The sequence below is a fragment of the Urocitellus parryii genome, chromosome 5 (genome assembly GCF_045843805.1).
Source record: "Urocitellus parryii isolate mUroPar1 chromosome 5, mUroPar1.hap1, whole genome shotgun sequence".
In the NCBI taxonomy this organism is placed as follows: domain Eukaryota; kingdom Metazoa; phylum Chordata; class Mammalia; order Rodentia; family Sciuridae; genus Urocitellus; species Urocitellus parryii.
The window spans coordinates 75938415-75962710 of NC_135535.1; the positions used below are offsets into that span (position 1 = coordinate 75938415).

At 37.6% G+C, this 24296-nt stretch overlaps 1 protein-coding gene across 1 annotated transcript in view; it reads left to right on the plus strand.

The window, feature by feature from the left end:
* The first annotated feature begins 547 nt into the window (after nucleotides 1-547).
* Nucleotides 548-24296, plus strand: part of Cpne8 (copine 8) — a 194985-nt gene continuing 171236 nt past the window's right edge. The window contains exon 1 of the mRNA XM_026393935.2: nucleotides 548-699. Within this exon, the coding sequence (XP_026249720.1) occupies nucleotides 563-699 (137 nt within the window). The 5' untranslated portion in view covers nucleotides 548-562. The remainder of the gene's footprint in view (nucleotides 700-24296) is intronic.

Consider the following 24296-nt stretch of genomic DNA (forward strand, 5'->3'; position numbering starts at 1 on the left):
ACCTGTGCGGAGAGTTAGGGACGGCAGAGCGAGCTCACCTCCAGCTTCCAGCACAGGCGAGGAAACTGCGTTAAATTCCCGTGCACACCTGACACCAGGAGGGAGCCAAGGCCCAGGAGGCGGGGGATGTGTAGAGGCGGAGACAAAAACCAAAACTGCCGAGCCCCCAGGGGCTCGCCCTGCTAGACGGTAGGGGTGTGCGTTGTGGTACCACAAACCCGGTCAGGCCCCGGGGTAGTCCGCAGAGACTGACGCCCAGAGCCGGGAGGGGGTCGCAAGGTGGCTTCCCCGTCCCGCTGCTGCCCGAAAGGAGGGGGCAGGGTAGCCAGGAGTCCCGCACGCCACTTCCCCCGGCAACTCCACCCTCACCCGGGACTGACTCTGGGTTCCCTCGCGGCTCTGCGCGGAGGTCCGCCTCTTCCCTCCCTCTTTCCCTCCCCCTTCCCGTGCTCTGCTCTGCCTCCGCCTCTTTCCTCTGCCTCCACCCTCCACCCTCCACCCCCCCATCCCCGTCTGTCGGGAGCTAGGCTCCGAACGAGCCCAGAGTCTGCCTGAGCTCCGGATGTGGGCGCTGGACAAGTCCACCGCGCCTCCACTCAAGATGGACAGCCGCTACACCAGCACTGCTGGCATCGGGGACTTGAACCAGCTGAGCGCGGCCATCCCAGCCACGCGGGTGGAGGTGTCCGTGTCCTGCAGGTGAGGACGTAACCTTTCCCCTCTCTTCAGTCCTCCCGTTTACAGGTTTGGGAGCGCTTGGCTGGTGCTTGGGTTATCACGAGGCTTTACGCGGGTGAAAAGTTGCAGGATGAGTGGGGAACACCCCTGGTTATGGGGTGGAATCCTCCCTAACCCCCTCCGCTGGATCAAGTGACACGGAGTGGGGAGCGGGAATTAGAAGCGAGGGATGGGCTCTGGGACTGAGACTTTTTTCTTTCTGGGAAATGCTATAAAAGTTGGCTGAACTGTGACTCAGCTACGGGAACCCTCGGCCGCCGCCCACTTTACAAGCCCTTTTCGCGTCCCAACCCCTCGGGAGCTGGATGGTTGACTAAAGACTGGAATTGAAGGGGACAGCACTGCCAAAAGCGCTCGTGACCGCTGCGCGCAGTGGCCCTGGCACTCCCCCTGCTAGGCGTGTGCAAACCTCTTGCCACGGTTGGCTCCCCTTCCTGCGGTTTCCTACCCACCCACTTCCCAGAGCCAGCCAACTTCCTCACCCCCACCCCCACCCTTTCAGGTTTTTTGCCTCAGGCCTGATAGAGATTTCAGCTTCAGCCCTCCTTGGAGAGGAATCTGTGTATGCCTTACCTAAGATCTGGCAAGTCACGACTTTCTGCCTGCTGGTAGACGCATTTGAGTGCTTACAACAACTCTCAATGTGCCCATGGACTATACCTTTCAAACTCATTTTCCTGACATTCAGTGGGTCAGTTTCCCTGAAAAGAAAAGAGCATAACTGCTGTATCCTGGAAGATTTCAAGGACGACATGGGCTGACTATATTGTAATTGTAATGGCAAAAGAAGGAGTGGGAAATTCTTGCACTATAGACTCCGGAGCCCCCTCCCTTGTTTGTATACTTCCATCTCTCTCAGTGGAAAACCCATTTATCCATTTTTCCTCTAAGATTGTTTTTAATGCCTTCAAATCCTTCCCTTCTTTCTGCAGCAAAACTTGCTTTAAAGAAATCTTACAAACATAGGTAATCTTTGATGCAGTTAAGCCCTGAAGTTTAAAATGCCATCAGCTTTAATTTTTGCAGAGGAACTCATGGAAATTCAAGCACCATCACCCCGAGTAGTGGGGTTATTTGGGGGCAGGGGATAGCCTTTAGCTATCCCTGAGATTATATCTTATGATTGCTTGCTTTGTCTTAAGGCTGACTTTAAACTAAGAAAATAATAATGCTGATAATGATAGCTAACATTAAGCTCTTGCTTTATTGGGGTCACTGCTTTTAGTACTGCCTGAGATTTCTTTCTGTCAATAGAATGGGGGAAGCTTGTAAAAAACTCTTTTCTAGGCCTTTTTTTTTCTTTTCTTTTTGTGGCTGGCTTTGGATGCTAGAAGGTTATTGATATATAAAGATAATGGATAGCCAAAATTCCTACAATACAATGTCTTCTAGAGTTCTTATCCTCTGCTCAATATCCTGCAATGTTTGAATGGCCTGTAGCCTGTATGTAAAATGAATAGAAAAGGTTATAGATCTGAATGTCCCCCAATTCTTTAGGGGTGGTGAGAAAGTTATTCTTTGGCTGATCATTTTGCCATAGAATCTACGTTAATTTCTCCCTCCCCTCTTTTGATGCTTGTTTGCTGGGAATACTGAGGTCAATTAGATTAGCCAGTGTGTTTCAGCTTGCTACCACAGGCCCTGGAGATCCCCTTCTCTAGCCACTTTGTGTACTGTGGCTTTGGCATTTTTTTTTTTCTTTTAATTTTTTTAGTTTTTAATCAGAAAAAAAAACCTTGAAGGAAGATCCAAGAACTTAGTTTCAAATATTCTGCTAAGGCCACTGGTTAGTCCATTATTTGAGTTGCTTTGATTCAGTTTACTATTTATTTCTTGGTAAGTCTGATATATAATACATCTTTTGGGCAAAAAGAAACACCATTAAATTCTCAGGTTAGTGCCTTATGGTGGGTAAATTTTATTTTTATATTGCTGAGAATTGGATCTTGTAATCATAGGATGTGTTACAAATTCTGGCTTTGTCACTTACTCTTGTTTCCTTGAAGTGAGTTTTTATTTAATCTCTCTAAGCTTCTTCATCTCTAAAAATGAGGATAATTACAGTCTTGACTTCATATAGAGTGTTATCAGTATTTAATAAAATGAGGTGGGAAAAGTGCTTGCATAGTACACAAAAGAATAATATCAAAATGCTTGCTATTATTATAATATTGGAAACATCATTTATTGAATAAATGTGTCATATTTGAATCATTTACAGAATTCTGTAAGTAGTCCTTCTATTTGAACTTTAATATATTGGTTAAAGAAAACAAGGACAGAACCAGCATTGGGATACTTGTTTCCTCTTTTTCTTTCTTCTTTGATGTGCATAAGGCACTTAGTTCCCAGGGTGTTTGTAGAGATTTCACTTAGCAACAAGGCACAATCATAGGCCTCACTATGGGCAAGAGAGCACAGCATTCCCCTGTTTCACTATATCAGAGATTGCTGATACTTCAAAAGCAGCTTAGGAGTAGGATCTCTTTGATATCTGTTCACTGTCCCCTATCATTGAAGGCTTCATCTTCACTTTGGGCGAGGTGACGCAGATCAACCACTAAAGCTTGAAGCAAAATATAATTCTATTCACTCATCAAGTATCTGAATGTCTTTTATATGTCTAGAATTATGTCATGCTCCATGCAAAATGAAAGATAGTTTCTCCTCTCTGAAAATATAAAACCTGGTTGGCAGATAAACATGACATAAGACATGATAGCCTAGGACAAAATCCAAAGATGAGGCTCATGCATGAACAGGGAAGGGATATTGTGCAATAAAGTGCTTAGAACATATTATATAGATGAAGGCAAGTGGGGTTCTAGCAGAGACATGATGGATAGGCATGGTTTGAGAAAAGTGACAGTATCCATGTTGTTAGGGTGGGGATAAGTGCACTTTTATTGTTTTATTTATGTGGAGGCAAGCTCTTACTTTGACTTCCTTCTTTGTATATCTATCATATAGCTATTCTTGCAATCACTTTCTTTATTAAAACAATTTGTAGATTTTTAAGTTAATTAGGTTACCTAATTAATTAACCGAACTTGTCTATAGCTGCAATGATACAGCTTTAGATAGACAAAATAACTTTTCCATTTTATTCTGAAAAACAGATTGATACATAGTGGGGGAAAAACCAATGGGAAAAGTAATTTAAAGTAATCTGTTTTCCATGGAGTTTTGGTTTGTTTCATTATTTGAGTGATTTTTGTCATTTTCTGTGATTGAGAAATCAGTTTATTGATTATAAAAGCAGTGAAAAAGTTGATCTATACTTGATTGCTATCACATAAAGTTCTAGACAGCAATCAAGTATATATCATTTCATATAAAGAATCCTTTAGTGGAAAGGATAATAATTTTTAATGTTACTTTGGAAAGAAGTGGACATTTATTACTTGCCTACTTTGTGTTAGGTCTGAAAAGCCAGACCTGACCTTAACTCTTCTGCCTCATCAATCCTCACATGAACTCTTACTGAACTGAGTCCAATAAACACATGCTTACTATATGCCAAAACTCATGCCAGATAAATATGGCTACAAAATATGAATAAGAGGCACAGTTCCAAGATGTGTGTCAATATTGTAGCTGACTGTGTGGCTATGCGCCTGCTCTCATGCCCTGAACATCCCTGCCTCCCTTTCTCTCGTCTTCTTGATTAAATTGTGATCCTTCCTCAAGACTCAGGTCAACCATCATCTCTCATGACTCCTCTCCCAAGCTGGACTTCTCTGTATTCCGAAAGCAGCCACTATGACCAGTACTGTAGATATATAGTAATTCTTGGTGCCTGTATACTCCTTGAGGACAGCTCTTGTCTCTTTTGTGTTTGTGTATTCTGGGTATGGTACAGGCTGCATAGTCAATAAATGATGCTATTGTTCTCTAAAGAAGTCATTTCATGTGAGGAAGAGGGATTCCTGTTAAAATAGACTCCTGAGCCCCCTGGCGGATTTATTGAAACAAAATCTCTGGCAATGGGACCTTGCAATCTGGACTTTTTAACAAGTTTTCCACATGCTGATTATGTGCATTACAATTTTTAATTTATTGGTTTCATAAGTAAATGTGTAGTTTCCTGAGCTGAGTCAACAATACTCTGCTACGGGTTTAGGATAATACTGTTTGATGGTGTGTTGGAGCTGGCTTAAATGGGTTTGAGATGGGAATTTGTGAGCCAGTTGTGAAACAAATTGTTAAACATTAGGTTATGTAAACTTAAAATTAAACATTATATTAAAGACAAGGCTAAGGGATAGAACTTATAGCTTTGTAATTATTGTACTACATTTTATAATTCTTTGTGTTCTTTATCATCATCTATCTCTTTATGTATGTGGTTAAAATACTGTGCAATGGTGTATTATTATTCATCTCTTCCCAATTCATGTACAAGGATGTCATACTGGTAGCCATAGCAGGAATAATTACACCATAGAAAGCAGAAGACTACTACACTTAAGAAAGCATTCTGTGTTAATTGCTGAGATGACTTTTGAATTTGCAATCCTCCTGCCTCAGTCTCCTGAGTCGCTGGGATTACAGGCTTGTGCATGGGGGCTTGAGGTTCCTTTTATAAAAGCACATTAATCCCTCTTATGAAGGCTTTACCCTCATGGCCTAATGACCTCCCAAGGCCTCAACTCCTAACACTATCTACATTGGAGTTTAGGATTTCAACATACGAATTTTGGGGGAAACACACATTCAGTCCATAACACCAGACTATCAGTATTAAAAGTGATTATGTCAAGTTTGGCATTATGTATTGTCATATCTACTGGAATATTGGGGTTGTGTGATATTATAATCCATGAAAGGTCATGATAGCAAATATATTATGAAGGGAACCAGAAGCCAATTGAAACTTTGTGGTTTTACTTTCTCCCCCTCCTTTTCATGTGATCCTTTCAATATTCCTTATTTTCTGACTTTGAAATTTTGTTCGTTATTTTTATTTTTTGTTTCTCCATCTGCTGCCATTTTATCCTTTGCAGATTTACATGTTACAGTTCCAGCTACACTTAGTGATGAACTGAGTGTGAAAGCACATTCAGATTCCAGGATAGAGAATCTGACTGGTCCTGCTGGAACTGCCCCAGTATAAAACAAATACCTGATTTGTTCTAATTATTTATGGTGAAGGGAATCGAAGTATTCCAACACAAATTATTCATCTAGACATTCTTTACCTTTCCTTACTCAGACAAAAATTTTGAAGATATTCTGTGAATAGGTTTTCAAATGATACTGCTCCCTGGTAAATTCTACTACTTTAAGCTGGGGGATATTAGAAGGCCTATTAGGATGAATGAACCATGGGTGAAGTTATTGCATGACCATACATCCCATTCTTGTAACTCTGCAGTTCCTGGGGTCCAGTGGTTCAAGATTACGGTCACTCCATAGTGCTTTTTTTTTCTGCCAAATTTGGGTTTGTCTTAGCCCCAAATATTCAGGAAAATCTTTCCTAAGATCATTTCTCATCTGTGATTTGACATCTTAATGTGGATGTGGCCCAGGTACATCTTTTCAGAGAAACACCTTGCGTTGTTGTTCCACTGATATTTTGGTTTGCCCTTCATGTCTTAGAGTTTGGGATCCCAGGGTGTTCTAAGAGAGCCCAGGGATATGGAGAATGTGAGTCCAGGAGAATTCACAAAACAAGTCCCCAGGAGAGGGGTGGCATCAACCATGTGTTATTTGTGCAACAGAAAGAGGCTCCATCCTCTACGTGAGTTTACTCAGGGAAGAGAAAAAAAATGCAGTTTTCAAAAGGATTTTTTCTGCAGTTAGCCTCCTTTATAACAGTTATACTTGCTTAGCAGAGCCAGTTTTGCTTAACCTTAAAGAACATGGATGTGAAGTAGGTTAGTTCTACCACTTTTGAATTGTAACTCTTGTATTGTGTACATAAGATAAAATATAATTATATATTGTCTACAGTGTATCTCCTATGATTTTCCGTTAACATTATATATCATGAATAGTTTGCTGTCATTAGGCTTTAAAAACACAAACTTCCATTTCTGCAGTATTCTATTATATGGGTATAATATACTTATTTAATTTAGCTCTTATTATTCAATTTTTATTTCAAAAAGTTGCCATTCAAAACAGTGCCAACAATTAGTATTCTTATTCACAAACATTTAACATCTCTAATTTTTTTTTTCTGGGGTTAGTTTTTTAGAGCTGAAGTTGCTCAAAAACTATCTTCTCAAGGGGATTTCAATAGCTTGTTTTGGTAATTTCTCCCCCATTTCTCTAAGTAAGCAGAATAAAAGCTAAACCACTGACTGTACCTTTCTAAAAACTTTTATTCCCCTGAGATGTATTCATTTGAGATTAATAAGAATTTGGGGCAGCAGAGTATAGCAGCAAGAAAATGGAATTAGGAGTCAGGTAGATGTCTTTAAATTACATTTTTATCCCAATATTATTTTGGGTAACTTCAACTCTTGGAATCTCATTTCCTAATCAGTAACATAGAAATGATTTAGAAGCGAATTTTCAAGGTTGTTGGGCAAGTAAATGAAATAAGTTCTGTAGTGCCCAGCACAGGTATGTCACAAGAAAAATACTTAATAGTTGTTTGTCTTATCTCAGTTTCACAAGAGTATTTTACTGGGTGACATATAAGCATCATAGGAGAGAGTAACTTTACTTTGGAGAAATTTACAAAGCAATTTAGAGAGACATAGAAACATAGTGATAATTATAAAGCTGTATATTAAAGACAATACATTTTATCCCAGGCTGAATAATTCAGTGTAGTGGGATATAGAATAAAATAGTGGTTAGAAGACTGTGGATTTGGAAATGCAAACACAGTTTCTACAGATAGCACTCCATGCTTCTACCCTTGCCAAGACACACAGATATGTGGAACTACTGGGATGTGACAGGCAGGAGGTTGTCTACCATAACAAAGTTTTAGAACAAAAGAACATTCTAGTATATTCATATTTCTGACTAATAAAATCAACATGTCTACTTTTAAGATAGCTCTTTATTGTTGGATATGTGATAAAGCAGAGATTGCAGTAGGTTACACCACAGGCTGAGGGTGGGTAAGTGTTTATTGCTATTAATAAAATGAACTGCATTTAAAAGATGCCTGCCCGAGTGACCGCTATTCACTGCCTGACACAGTCCTGTAATATTTGCAAACATACAACAGCTGTCAATGTTTATGCTTCTCCAGCCGGGAACATTGCCTACTAGACATTCTCTTTCCAGTGGTGAGATATTTTTTCAACTTTATTCTATGAGGAATAGTGTTCCAAATATTCCAAGGGAATAATCAGTTGATTTTCTAAAAATGAAAAAATATCATTGATAATCCCTGAGAAATATTTGTATTTATTAGACAGTAAAGTAATTCAAACATAATCTATACTACTGAAGCCAAGAAACAAGAAAGCTTTGGATGTTTGCTATGAATTTGATTTAAATTAATGTCAAAGTCAAACTCTCTGATAGACAATGTGTAAAGCACTAAATGTAGGTTAATTTCCTTGATCCTTACAACAATTTTTAAAACAGATGATATTAGGTCCTGTCTTACAGATTTGGAAATTGAGGTTCAGAGAGAGTTTAAATAATTTGGTCTAAGTGATACATCTAGCAAATGACAAAATTGAGTTCTTCATCCATATATGTCTAATTCCTAGGCATATGCTTTTGATTGCCAGTCATATGCTGTCACTCTTCCATAATTTTTTTTTTATTTTAGTCTTGAAGGTATGGCTCTTTTCTATCAGTATCACTGTGTTATTAATAACTGAAAAGGAATTGAGAACCTGGGAGACACAATAGGTAATATCAACACATCCCAAAGGAAATATTTCTCTGAAGGGGGAAATAGGGAATTCTTTTGTGTTTTTCAGCACCCTATTGATGAGAGCTATGAGTAGAGCAATTCAGGGGAGTGGCATAAACTTCAACAAAAAGATGTTACATTTCCAAGTACTGATTCTTGTCATTCTTATGATACTGCATTGCCTAATGAAGCTGTGGGAAATTAAGTAATGAGAGGACTATTTAACTAGAAATCAGCAGGCAATGTGAGATGAACACTAAGTGCTGGAAAAAGGTAACGAAAAATTAATTGAATCGACTCTGTGACCTTCAGATCCACTAGTGGAGTTGAGAATTAACCTTAAGTTCCATCATTTTCAGTCCACTGCTTTCTTAATGGGGAAGTCATGATTTAACTTGCTAACTTTTTGTAATACTCAATTCCTGGATTGCCCATCACAACAAACTTGGAATTCCATGTAAATAAAATAACTACTTAGATATTGAAAATGTCAGCATGTTACTCAGACATGAGTTTATAAAAGTCAGTATTTTTTACCTTGCTAATTACCTGCTCACTTGTGCTCCCTCTCCATATATTTGTGTAAAATAAATAACAAATGACACATTCATTTTACTAAGAAGGATCTCAAATGTCAGAGAGTGTAATGAACCAAAGCAATGATTATAATTGCCGTAACTATTTGAAACGAGCACATTTCTCAGCCTTGTTAGCATAATGGTGGTTGTACAGTCCATTTTGGGAAATGAAATTGCTCCTTGTTGCCTGAAGATCCTTGATTTTGCATCATCTCAATGTGTATAACTCTGGGCATTCCTAAAAATCTCTTCTATCAAAATGCCCTCCTGTAAAGAGAGTATCACATTATTTGTAGTTTTCTAGGTAACTGAAAGAAACTCAGTCATTCTTCTTCAATGTCTTTAGTAGGTTTTCCGGTTTTTCAATAATAAACAAAGAATGTGAGAGGGAGGGAGGGAGGAAGGAGAGAGGAAAAGAGAGAGAGAGAGAGAGAGAGAGAGAGAGAGAGAGAGAGAGAGAGAGAGAGAGAGAACTCCAGAGCAAGAGCAAGTGAGTAAAACTAAGATATTTGAGAACTATACCAGAACAGTAACTTTTATTTTTTTTTATTTATTTTTTTATTGTTGGTCGTTCAAAACATTACATAGTTCTTGATATATCATATTTCACAGTTTGATTCAAGTGGGTTATGAACTCCCATATTTACTAATATTCTAAATGACTTACTATTTTCATCTTTTTTGTTTATTTGTTTTGGTACTGGGGATTTAAGCTGGGGGCATTTAACCACTGAGCTACATTCACAGCCCTTTTTAGTTTTTACTTTGAGACAGGGTCTTGTTAAGTTGCTTTAGGGTCTTGCTGAGGTGCTGAGGGTCGCCTTGAACTTGAGATCCTTCTGCCTAAGTCTCCTGAGTCACTGGGATTACAGGTGTGCTCCACCTCATCCAACACTTAGCTACTATTTTGGATTTAGCTTATTATCTAACTTACCTTGATATTTCAGTTTTCAACTTGATTGTGGAAACAGAGATAGTAGAAGTTGATTATAATTGATTTTTATGTCAGTGATTTCATTCAAAGCTTTTTTGTAGGCTTTGGGAAATGGAGGCATAATCAATATTCTTAGTGACCTTTTCTTTTAATTGGTAATTTCACTGAGCAAATTTAAACAGATTTTGAGAAAAGTTTGAACTATACACCTTAAAAATGATTGATTTTTCAACTCAAGATTCATCTTATAACTTAGTTTTTCTTGGTTTGGGTTAAATCATTTTTTATTCCATTTATGCCATTGGAATGTCAGCGTTTTGCTTTCTTATGCCACACAGCAAAGTGTATTTAGAATCCCTAGGTTTTCATTGCCTCTCTAATTAGTTTTGTGACTTTGATAATTGTTCTATTTCTCTACATCTTAGTTCCTATAGAAAAGTTGGGTCCCTAGCCCAAATGGTCTGTTATGTCACTTGGAGCTTTATAATTCTATGATAGGAGAAGTAGTACCTTGAAATGAAATAAAGACATGCTCTAGTTTAAGGAAATCTTGTGCCTGTCAATGCATATTTGCAAATTGGCTAGCCTGGGTGGTTTATAAAACAAACAAAAAGCAAAGGATATTTCACCCCTCAAAACATTTATCTCAGATTATCTTTTGTTTAAATTTCTTTTTAGTTGTAGATGGTCACAATACCTTTAATTAATTAATTAATTTTTATGGGGTGCTGAGGATTGAACCTAGTCCCTCATATATGCTAAGCAAGTGCTCTCCTACTGAGCTACAACTGCAGCCCCTCAGAGTGTCTTTTAAGCAAATGATTTCTTTGATGTATTAAAATGATATTTATTTATAATTTTAATAAGAATAGATTTTAATAATAAACAGAAAATGAAATATAGTACTATTTAATGAAGAACTTTAGGATCATGGAAAGTTATTTATTATCTGAGTTTTTTGATAAATAAAAGTGAGTAAAGAAAAGTCAATAGGAAAAAGTTTAGATTAATATGTATTTAGAGAAATCTTCATTTTCTCTATCATGGTATAATTTTATTGACACAGTATGCATGATTTTCTGAACATAGTCTCTTAAGCCTTTGTGTGACCACATGAGGCTTTAAAAAGTTAGGACTTAATTTTAGTATCTGAGAATTGTTTAAAAAGCTATCATGATAGATGATTTTAAGTGCGAGCCATGGTCTATTTCAAAGTCCTCATTTTACTAACTCCCCAAAGGGGTGTTAAGTTCTGCTGTCACTGTTCTAGTTTTTCCTCTCAGTAGGAACCTATAGCTAGCTTTTCATCTTAGGAATGAACAGTGTTTGATATTAATAGATACCTGTGCCTTTCCTGAAATTTGTTTTTGTAATATGTTGCTGCTTTTTATAAATATATATTTTCATTGATGACCATGTGGCAAATAGAGTTTTCAGTGGAGATGGTAAATGGATTTGGTCTTGTGTGCTAGCTGGTCAGTTGCTGCTGAGTGCCAGCTGCCTAAAATTATCTGGCGGAGTTCAGAGGGAACACCACGGCTTTGTGGAAAAGAGTTGACTTGAGAAATAAAGTACACTGTAATATGTGGCATGTGTACTATTAGTTCTCTAGCCACACTTGACTTACTGTATTTCATAAAACTTACAGTTACAGCATGTTGCTTTTTTTTTTTTTTTTTCCTTCTGGAAGATTTTTTTAACCACATTTTTGCACTGGTGCCTTATAGTTGTACAGACCAATGGGATTTGTTGTTGCATAGCCAATATCATTCCCCAGCACTGCCCTGCTCACCTCTCACCTCCCACTCCCTTGATCCTTTAGTGAGATCTGTTCCCACCTTTCTTTTTCCTTTTACCTCTCCACCTTTCACATATGAGAGAAAATATAGGACCCTTGATCTTCTGAGTTTGACTTATTTCTCTTAACATAATGATCTCTAGTTCTATCCATTCTCCTGCAAATGATATAATTTCATTTTTTTTTAATGGATGAGTGAAACTCCATTGTATATACCACATTTTCTTTTTCTATTCTTCTGTTGATGGACCCCTAGGTTGGTTCCATAGTTTGGCTGTTGTGAATTGTGCTGGGTATGCGTGTGTCCTATGATATGCTGAGTTTGATTCTTTAGGATAAACACCAGGAAGTGGGAGGGCTGGGTCATATGGTGGTTCCATTCTTAATCTTTTGAGGAACTTCCATACTGATATTCACAGTGGTTGTTCTAATTTCCAATCCCACCAACAGTGTGAAACTGTTCCTTTCTTTCCACATCCTCTCCAGCATCTATTGTTATTTATATTTTTGATGATAGCCATTCTGACTGGTGTGAGATGAAATCTCATTCAGCATGTTTTTGTTAAATCACTTTGTCAGTCACTGAGACTTTCCTGTGTCTCACCCCCTTTTCATTTCTGCTGCTACCATGCTGGTTCAATACATAGTCACTTTACCCCAGACAATTAAAATGTTCTTGGAATTATCCTTTCGGATTCTAGAATTAACTTGTTTCATTCTTCACATGTTGTGTGGTTTCCCAAACAAAGGTTGAGTTGTCTGATTTTTCTTTTGCAGAAACATACAGTATTTCTCTTTGTTTACTGAATAAAGTCCAAGCACTCTCCATGGTATTCAGGGTACTTCCTCATCCTGCCAGCCAGGCATTTCCATTCTCTCCTAGACATTGGACATTTGAGTCAAAGTGAAGTATTTGCTATTGGCCACATTTATTTATTTATCCGTCCAGTACTTAGGGTTGAACCCAGGGTTGCTATACTACTGAGCATCCAGCCTTTTTTATTTAGAGACAGGGTCTCACCAAGTTGCTCAGGTTGGTCTGGAACTTGCGATCCTCCTGCCTTAGTCTCCTAAATTACTGGGATTATAGGCATGCACTACCACAACTGGACAAATTTCTTATTTATATTCACTTCCCAACATATTTGATACTGTCTTACCGTCTGAAAGCCTTTGCCTGTTTCTGTCTATTTGCGGTTGGCTTTCAAGGTTGACCTAGAAAGAACTCATGTTTTACTCGATTCTTGCAAATGGAATTAATTAGTTCTCACACTACATTTCTTGTACTTTAATTCAATTCATACTTAAAATCATTCAGATTTTTGCATGTCTATATCCTCAACCAACTGTAAAAGTACCTGTTTTGATATTATTATAAAATCTAGCTTTGTGCTTTTCACATAAAATATTTTCAATACAATAAAAGTTTGCCAGTTGGGACTGGGGTTATGGCTCAGTGGTAGGGTGCTTGCTTGCATGTGTGAGACCCTGGGTTCGATCCTCAGCACTACATAAAAATTTATAAATGAAATAAAGGCATTGTGTACAACTACAACTAAAAAAATAAATATTTAAAAAAATAAAAAAAATAAATATTTGACACTTTTATTGTATTGAAAATACAAATGAAATCTGAACATTCATTATAACCAGAACTTGAGTACGTTTACACTCTTGAAGATGGTTTATATGGAAGGGTAATAAAATGACTGATTTTTACTAGTACAATTAAATAAAACATAATCACTTTACTTTACTCATAGAGCATATCTAAGTAAGAAAATGGTTACACATATATTTCAACCAAGAAAGATTCTATTTTGGGAAAAATATTTTGAATAACTTATTTGGTGAGCTGATGAGATGCTGCAGTGTGTGATGGTGTTACTTGGGTATAATCTACAGTACAGAGAGCTGCTTGGTGGTCTGGCCTCTTGAGGGAGCAATAGGATATTTATATACTGATGTTCTCTCTTCCAGACCCTTGGTATTTGCTCCAACAATTGTAGTTTTGTACCAAACAATACAAAACAGAATTTTCAAAAAGTCCAATTCAAGAACAAAATAAAGTCTCAAGAATGGCAAGATGGAAGGAAACAATATAAAAGAAACTGTTTTCATGGGCACAAGTTAAAAATGGATGAGTTTTACTTAATCAAGTCACTACCTATAAATCATGTCATTTCTCACACTTGTCTGGCTCTAAAGTTTTGTGGGATTGTCTGAGTAATTTCCTAAGTGCTTCTAACACAGCTGAAGAACCTAAGTGCTCAATTGATTATATTTAGCCTAACATGTTGTCATGCCTGATTAGATCAAGTCTTCTCAGAGGCACTAACCTCACTAATGGTTGTTTTGATGAGAGTGACGAATAGGTGAATTAGTTTAATACATGGTAGTGATGATGAGCAAACCCCAGCCCGCCTAGGACACTCCCTGATTTTTAAAAATGCAATTATTGTGTGGTTGTATCTTTTTTATTTGGGGGCATGGTCTAAACCATCTCTTCTCAATTGGGGTATCATTAGAATTGCCTCAAAGGTTTTTCAGACTACATAGGAGTGCTCTGAAAAATTTTAGTTCACTTCTCTGCAAAGAACTAAGTTCTTTCCACCATTTTCTCTATGTTCTGACTCTCTAGTAAACTCCTGTCAGTTGAGCCTCAAGCCCTTACTGCCTGTCTCTTCTGCTTCCTTATATCCCTTTAACATGGCTGACTATTGTCCTGACTGGTTCAAGCCAGACTGACACTTAGAGAGAACCGAGTACATGTTCCTTGACTCTTTCAAACTCACATCTTGTCTGGTCACCCTCTCCTCCTTGTCATCAGTTCTGCAGTTTGGGCTGGTAGGGCCCAGTTAAAAGGAACAATTACCATTATACTATGGCTCGCTTTTTGAGAACTCTTTAATTGCCTATGTAATAAGGATCTTTGGAATCCTGACCTAACTTTTCAGCTTAATCTCTTTCTCTCCATGTCCTACCACCCTCCTCCTCTGCATTGTTCCCTCCAAACTCTGTCCTTAACTTTGAGCCACTTGAGGCTGCTTGTGTTTCCTGAGAGCACCTGTGACGAATACATGTGTTGTCTCTTGTAGGAGACTCCCTCATCTCACCCGAGGGAGTCCATCAGTGGTACACAATGATATTCCTCTCATTGTGAGGACGTTTTCTGAACCTTTAAATAGAATTGACTACTCCTTTCTTTCTCTTTCTCTAATCTGTAACAAATTGTTTTAGGATCCCACATTTTACTGCACATATTTTTTTTAAACAAATCCTTATGAAATATAAATAACCTAGGGCCAGGAGCTCATGTGTTCATATCACAATCTCCAACACCAAAACTTTTTTTCCCCGCTCTGGCGCTCAGTAACATAGTGCTTGTTGAGTAAACATTTGGAAGAGTATCAGACAGCTATTAAACCATAAATTCTCATAGAGCAGATACTGTGTATTACTTAGATTTTGGTCCAATACCTTTATATGTTCAAAGTGCTTAGTAATTATTCATTCAATGTATAGTTGAAGAAAGGAGAGGAGATCATCTCAGATGAATGTGAATCATGTATGGCATCAATTGAGTTAAAAAAAATCAGCTGTAAAAAGTAGAACCAATACGACTTGGCTAAGCAATTGCTTATGCTGGATTCATTCTGTTGTTTTTTAGGGTTTGTAGAGGTATATGTAGCTTAGGTTTGTAGTTGCAATTATTGTTGTTTTTTGTTGTTTATTTATTGTAGCTAGATGAGTGCTTTTGAGTCGGGGACACATTTCTAAACACTTGTGATGCATATAACAGATGCATATTAGGGAATTATTTTCAGGCTTCCTATATCAGTGGGTCTTTATGCTTACATGCAAATTCTCGTTCCAAATTAATTCCTTCAGTTTGAACTCTGTTGTTGAATCTGCAAAGCTCAGATTGCTGTTAGGAACATTTGAATTATTTAGTGATTTAAGCAAGTTACAGAAGAGAGAAACACCCTTGCAAATCTACCTTTACCTTTCTAGGCATATTATTGTTCTCACTGGCATAGTGTACATATTGATGGGCGAAACTTAAAGATGGCTTACACAAGGCAATCTGGAATATAAAGATTTTCTTTTGAAGCGTTATCATGTTGAATCTGAAGATCAATGAGGATTTCAACTTTATGTTGCTCAACAGTTTATGGATAAAGAACAAACAGTTAGGAGACGTGGACATAGGTTTATCATATTTGAGGAGTGCCTAGATCAAGGCAGAAACAGCTGAGCTGATGTTGGTTAAAGTATTCTAGCCTTCAGCTTTCTCCTTCCTGGTGATTTGCAGACATGGCACAATCGTGAACACTCACTTCTTGGACCACACATGCTTCATGCATTGACTCTAGGAGAAATAAATGCTGAAAGACTACTAATCTAGCCAATTGTCTAAAATATGTGGAAACTCCTTGCCCACTTAGCTGTTAGTAATGAGTTGAAATATTGTTACTATTTGCAGAGTGTCAGGAAGAGGAATTGGGAAAAATGGTGATATGAAATTCAAGTGTGTAACATAATTAGGTGAGTGTATTAAGGAGCAGAGTGAAAGTTAAGAGCTAGAGAGATCTGGTTTTAAACTGCAGCTCCATTCATTACCAACTATGACAATACAGATAGATTAATCTCTGTTCTTTTGTTTATGAATAGGAATAGAAGCTGTTTCTCATAGTTGCTTTGAGGATTGTATGATACAATGTCAATAAAATGTTTTGAAAGTTCAATGTCACTTGGCAAGAAACTCTTAATTTTTATATTGGCATTCAACTGAAATAGTTGGAAATCAGTGAATTACATCATGAAGATGGGGAAGGCTCTCTAAAGAAATCTAAAAATCTAACAATGTTTATAAAAGGGCTATATGATCATTATAAAAATACATGGAAAACCAACCCAAGCTGTTGAAAAGAGCAAAAGAGAAAATACAAATCTGTCCAACTTCCCCACCCATTAATAAATAAGTCATGCCAGCTAGACCTCTCTCTCTGCATTTATTGATTTGCATGTAAGGCACATTTCCATTGAAATCCATGTGATGACCACTTAGCTAAGATGAAAGTCCAACTTTTAAAAAATAATTCTACTCCAGATAATAACACCTGTGTGTGGTTTCCTCTTAGCAGCTGGTACCCTCTGCCTAGAGAGCACCTTATCAAGTGAATGACCTGTGCTGTGAATAGGTCACTTTATCAAGTGAATGACCCACGCTCTTTTCTTCTCTCTGCCTCCAGGGAGCCTTTGCTGCTGCTGAGAGGGACCCTGGAAAGTGGCAGTGTTGCCCCATTGTTGCAGAGCCTGGTACATGCTCATTGCCTCTTGGTGCCTAGCTCCCTTGATTTACCAGATCTTTGTGGTTCTGTTTGATCTCTCCAGGATCATTTTAACCACAAGTCCCCCTTTGTCAAAATTCTCTAAACGTCCTTAGTTCTGCAAATCCATATATGCACAGATTTTTTTTTTCTCTGTGGCACAAACTACACAGCTCCAGGGTTCAGGTTGTCTGGGTCAATGCCTTGTCTTTGAATCTGGGTTTCCAATAGGATCTCCACTGACTCTAAGAGACAGAATCCAGGCAGGGGCTCCCATGTATTTTCTTCCCATCCAACCCCAGCTGTCCAGGAGTACCATATCATAATCTTTCTTTTTTTCCAGGAGGCTCTTTGGCCTTGAAGGGACATCATTACCTACCAACCCTGCAAGCCACAGGCCACGTCAGCCTCGATATTATTGTGTTTACTTTCCCCCCTAGTTGCTTTTTCTAGTTTTACTGTATGCTAGTATATTCTAAGGACATTTTTGACTAACTCATTTACTCCTTGGACAACTCTATGAGGCAGATTCTATTATCACTTATTTTTTTTTTAACAGAAAATAAAGTCAAACATAGAGAATTTAGTTTACATGGTACTGAGCAGAAGAATTAGTGATTCCAAAGACTGTGATTATAATAATTGCACTATGCTTCCTCTTCAATGCTAAATTTTCACTAAAATGTTTCAGGACATTAATTTTTTTTGGAATCCAATCTTTTAACCAATCTTCGTTTTATGACTGGTTAGTTTTACCCTCTTTTTTTTTTTTTTTTTTTGTACTGGGGATTGAACTCAGGAGCACTCGACCACTAAGCCACATCTAGGGATGCCCAGAGACAGGGTCTCACTGAGTTGCTTAGTGCCTCGCTTTTGCTGAGGCTGGCTTTGAACTCATGATCCTCCTGCCTCAGCCTCCCAAGCAGCTGGGATTTTAGGTGTGCCTCACCACACCCAGCTAGTTTTACCCAAGTTTTTAAGAATTATAAGTATATAGTATGTAACTATATAAGTGAAAAGAATGTCATTGTGTATATATATTATTTACTTCTGCACTTGACTCTATTTCCAGAAAATAGATTGTCATATCACAAGGAATGCACACTTACTATTTTGACGAACATGTTAAAGCTTTGGAAAATACATCAAGATGGATTGATTTCTACCTTGTTTTATGAGAATTTCAGTTTCCCCACAGACTCTCCAGTCTTAGTAAACTGGATATTTGTTTAAAACTATGTAAGCCTTCTTTTTCAGGACAGTAACTTTCTAACAACATTCACAACAACATACACCATGAAATCGTACATTACTGTGGCCACAGGGGTGAGCTCTCTCTCTGCCTCTTCTTCACCTCATCTCACCCTCACTTTCTTCTTCTGTCTCATGTCCTTTGCACTTATACTGTCGGCCTAGCGCACTACATGACCAGATCTTCCCATGCTTGCCTCTTTTTACTTTCTCAGTTCAAATGTTGTGTCAGGGAGGCCTTCCCTGAAACGAACCTCTCAGGCACTTTTACACTGCTAGATTTTAATGTCTCCTCTGTTCTTAACACTAATAGAAATGCAAGTGGTGCCACCTCTCTATGAGTTGCATCTTTCCTCTCTCCTGGGAACTGAACTCAATATCAGACTTTCACTGTTCTCTTATACCATTCTATGCCTACTTCCTAGAACAGTGGTTCTTATGTATTAGATGTTCAGTTAATATGTGTTGAAAGAAAGAGGGACTGTGCTTGAATGAGTGTGACCCTTGTCCATGATCACAGTGTATGACTTAATTTATACACATCCAGCCACAGTTGGTTGTCTCAGAGGTAGGCATCCTGCCAGCTGGGGATAAATACATGAGGTTTGGTGACTGTAATGAAGAAAAAGATGGCAGCCCTTCTAGGGTGCCAGAAGTATAAAATGTAAAGTTTAAGGTCTCTAGGAATCTATGTTTCCTTCCACGTGGACAAGAGAAGTAGAAGAAACAGTTAAAAAAAAAAAGGCTGATAACAGATGCTCACAGAAAAAGTTTTGCTGTTTCTGTCCTTGTTTTAGCTATTCTCATAGGATCAGCTGCATGGATTTTCATCATAGATTTCTCTTTTTTTTTTGTCACAACTAAATGAGCCCTAATATGTCATTTGCTACTGAGTAGCTAATATTTGTTTCATAGGAGAAAACTAGCTTTTTATTTATTTGCAAGTCGATGCTCATTATTGAGGATGAATTTCTTTGAATGTGCTCAAAGACCAACTATATTTTTACTTTCATAAAATACAATGCCTTGTTAACTTCTTTAGCCAGATGTTTTCTTATGGGGTGCTTATATTTTTTCCTTGGTAATTTAGAGAATGATTCGTATTTTTATAGCCATAACATTTTAGCTATGATATATGTAGCAGATGTTTTATTTTAACTTTAATTATTGAATCATTTTTGTACAGAATTTTAAAATGCACTAGTTAGTCTTTCCTCTGGGCTTTATGTGAAGCTTATAAGACAATCTTCATGCCAAGATTTCAAAAATGGGAACATGTTTTATTTTCTTCCCATCATGTCCAGTTACTTCTGGTAGATAATATATTTTTTTTGCTATTTACTCTCAAATATTTTAGCAAAGGCAGTGTCATAAATGTGTGTTTTAGGCTGTAAAGTTAAATCTGAATCATTTTAATCAGCATAATCTGGATGTGGTGAGATAGTATTTGAAGTTTAATCATAAGTTCATATGCTCTGGACTACTTACTACACCATCAATGGTTAATAAGCACCAACCTGTGTTGTAATTATTATGGATGTCAGAAATGTTTTTTTCCCTTTTTTTCTGGTAATCAGATGTATGGATTAGTTGCTTCATACAACATATAGTTATAATACAAAAGACAGGCAATAATAAGTTTTGGAGAGAATTCGGAGAAATTAAAACCCTCATCCATTGATGGTAAGAATATAAAATAATGCAACCACTTGGGAGAATGGTATGGCAGGTCCTCCAAATGTGATAAGTGTAATTACTAAAAGGCTCAACCTTCCACTGCTGGGTATATACCCAACAGAAATGAACATATGTCTGCACAAAAACTTGTATACAAATGTTCACATCAGCATTATCTGTAATAGCAAAAAATATGGAAACAACCCACGTGCCTAACAACTGATGAAAAATATGTGGTTTAACTAGGCAATGGAATATTGTGTGCCCATAAAAGGTAATGAAGTACTGATTCATGCTATACCATGGAAAAGTCATAACTTTTATGACTAGTGAAAGAAGGCAGTCATAAAAAATCACATATTGAATGATGCCATTTGTATGAAATGTTTACAAATAGGAAATAAAGGAAGACAAATGAATGATTACCAGAAACTGGAAAATGGAATAGGCTATGATTATTAACAGGCACAGGGTTTTTTGGTGGGAGGCATAGAGGAAAGAGGTGAAAATGTTTGAAAACTAAATAGAGGTGATAGTTGCACAGTTCTATGAACATGCCATAAACTAAATTGTACATTTTGAAAGGACAAATTTCATAGTACAAGAATTATATCTGAATAATGCTGTTATGAAAAAAGATTGCTTAACAACAGATATGTGGAGATATATTCTGAGAAATGCATTCTCAGGCAATTTTGTCAGTGTGCAAATATCACAGATTTTATCTACATGAATCATGATGGTACAGCGTACTATACACCTAGGCTATATGGTAAATACACACACACACACACACACACACACACACGCACACACACTTATACCCATGATGAGCAAAACACAAATCAGGCATAAGATAAAATGGTGCAGCAGTCAAAAGGGGATGTAAATATGAGATGTGTCAGTCTGCTGCTGGCCTAATTACAGTAACCTTTCTTGTATATAACTAAAAGAAGTATACTCTAAAATAACCCTGATTAGTATAGTAAATGCATAAACCAGTAAGTCATATATTGTCATTATCAAATATTATATAATATACATAATTCTATGTGTTCTACACTTATACAACTGGCAGCACGGTAGGTTTGTTTACACCAGCATCACCACAAATATGAGTTAAGTGTTGGTCTGTGATGTTGGAATGACGGTGACATCATTAGGTGATATGAGTTTTTCAGCTACATTATGGTCTCATGGGATCACTGTTGCATTTGTGGTCCATCCTTGATTGTGACTATATTGCCAGAGAGAACAGGTCACACATGCCTAGTGAGCCCTTGCTTATGCCTTTAGAATGTTCCTCTGGGCTTAAAGACTCCTGAAGTCCTGGGTACAGAATGTTTAGGGAATTATCTACACTGATAATTCCAGAAGCTCAGATGAATTATGACAACAGACCATAGTCACATCTGCTTGAAAGTGCTGTTTGGAGTGCCTGCAAAGACCGAGCTGAAAGTTGATTAAACTCAGAGAGCATATTGTGTGACTGTTGTGGGTCCTGCTTGCTAATGAATGTTTGTCTCTTTGGTACATTTGGTCTGAGATTTGCTTTGGGAGTGCAGTTATAGTGAAAGAGAGCTGCCTAACCCTCACATACTTCAGCAAGGGAAGGCAGCAGATCGTTATTGAAAAGCCTGAATTGGATAAAAGAATTATTAACAGTTGATAACCCAGAGTTGACCTTCACCTTTTCCCCCTGCTTCCAATCACTTTACTGAATTATCTATTAATTTTAGAAGCTTTTATTAGTTAATTCTCTTGTTTTTCTCTATGAAAAATTAAATCTTCTACAAGTAAAACTAATTTTTCCTCTTTCTACTACTCTTGTCATTTTATAGCTTACTCTCTAGAACATCCAAAATGATGCCAAATGTTAACGTCATTTACCTGTCATTTAATTTTCTTGTCAATGATAGCAACCCATAGTTAATATAATCAATACAAACATTGAATATCAAAAAATAAGATGAAAGTTTTATTTTTAATTATAAAAAATGTATCTTAAGCACTTCTGTGGCTTTGACCACTTTATTTAACATCTCTGAATTTTGTAATCTCATCTGGAAAATGGATTTTTGCCAATAATCACTACTTGTTGGGACTATGGTGAGGATTAGATGAAATGGTTTATTTAAAGTGCTGAGCTCAGAGCCTGGAACTGGGTCAGTGAATAAATAGTAGGTGTGGAATTTGTGATATAGGTTCATTTTGAGTGAAGTGGGGCACATTGGAGGGAACGATCAGTTCTCCATGCCTAGATGATAGCTGTGGGAGAGTTTGAAAGATGTTGGTGTGGAAATTTCTGGGGAAGAGAGTGCTGTGGATAGGTAGTTTAGGGGATGCAGAAATTCTGAAATGTCTGAAGAAGAGTCTATGAAATACATGTATAGAGGTGCCCCCGGAGACACAGCCAGGTTTATATTTGTCAGAATGTGGCTAGTGCTATGTAAAGAGTTTGGGCCAGGCATGATGGCATACATCACAAGTCCCAGCTACTCAGGAGGCTGAGCAGGAAGATCACAGGTTCAAGGCCAGCCTTGGCAACTTAATAAGACACTGTCTCAAATAAAAATAAAAAGGGTTGAGGATAGGTTGGTGGTAGAATCCTCTGGGTTCAGTCTCTAGTACTTAATTAAAAATGAAATTCAGAATTTCTGTTAGGAAATGAATTTTGTTTTTTGCAAGGGAGCCATCTATTTAGGTATTTTCTGTGGAGAAGTATCTCTAGGAGGCATCTTAGTGAAAGAGTTGGAAGATGGGAGACAACCCATTAAGAAATCTTAGGCTGGGAAAATAGCTGGTTATGGAAGCACACATCATGGTGGTAGAAGCTTTAGGTTTAAAGGAGAGGAAAAAAGGAAGGTGACCCTGGAGTCTTACTTGGAAAAGTGTATGGACAGTGTTTTGCTATTAGTTTCTTGTGGCTGTTGTAACAAAACATCACAAAGTTGTTAGTTTAAAGGAAACAATTTTTTTTTTTTTCACAGCTCTGGAGACCAGAATTCCTAAATCAGTCAGTGGGTTGAACTCAAGGTGTTAGCAGGATCACTCTCCAATGGAGGGCTGTTGGCATACCTTGGTCTGTGACCATAACACTCTTACAAGGCTGCAGGTCTCTCTGCTCGGTTCCCATTTCCATTCTGACTCCTCTGTGGGTGTCAAATCTCCCTGCACTTTCTTCTTATAGGAATGCATGTGATTGCATTTATGACCCACCCAGAGAACCCAGGATAATTTCCTTATCTCTAGATTCATAGTAGAGTCACCTCTACAGAGGCTTTTTTCCTTTTCCCAAATAAGGTCACATACATAGGTTCTTGCAATTGGAACTTGTCATGTTCATGTGGCTCTTATTTCACCTTCCTCAGTTGCCATTCACCAGGATAGGAAATATAGGAGCCGAGAGATTGGGGAGAGATAGTGAACTAAATTTCATACCTGAGTTTTAGGTTTTTAAGAAGGCCCATACTGCACTCTGTCTTTTTTTCTATCCATTTTTTTTTTAAATACAAATGTTGTATTTCTTTTCCCCAGCTGAAATCAGGGATTGCATGCTATACCGTTTTCTGGAAACGACATCACCCTCAAGTAACCCCACATTTCTTCAGATCATTAGGTTCTGTTTATTTCAGGTTAACCAGAGCAAATTGTCAGATTGTGACAGGGCTGGGCTTCTTTGAAGTAATTTCCAAGAGTATCAATCACCATCGAATGCCTCATAAGAAAAACTAAAAACGTTTACTGCTAATTGTCTTCCCCTCAAATTTCTTTTAGTATCTAAACTAAACTTTGCTGATGCAGAAGTTGAAACTGTATTTTTATCACTGGCCTTTTCAGCTCAGCAACACTAATAGATAAATGTTTGGAATAACCAATTTCAGCAAAAACTGCAAAATAAAGTTTCCATTATTCCCAGTGTGTGTGGAGTAGTTTCTGTCATTTATGATAAAGTTCTACCTGTATGCTCAGGCTTTCAGAGGAAACTGTTGAGACAAATTTTTTGGTCTATTTGTGCAACTTCAAATCTAAAAGTCTGTTCCTACTTTCTTGAAAGCTGAATAATCTTGTTAAGTACTTTCCAATGACCCTATCTTTCAAAATTACTTGGTATCTTATTAGATTCTAGCTGGGTTTGGCTTTTGAGCAAATT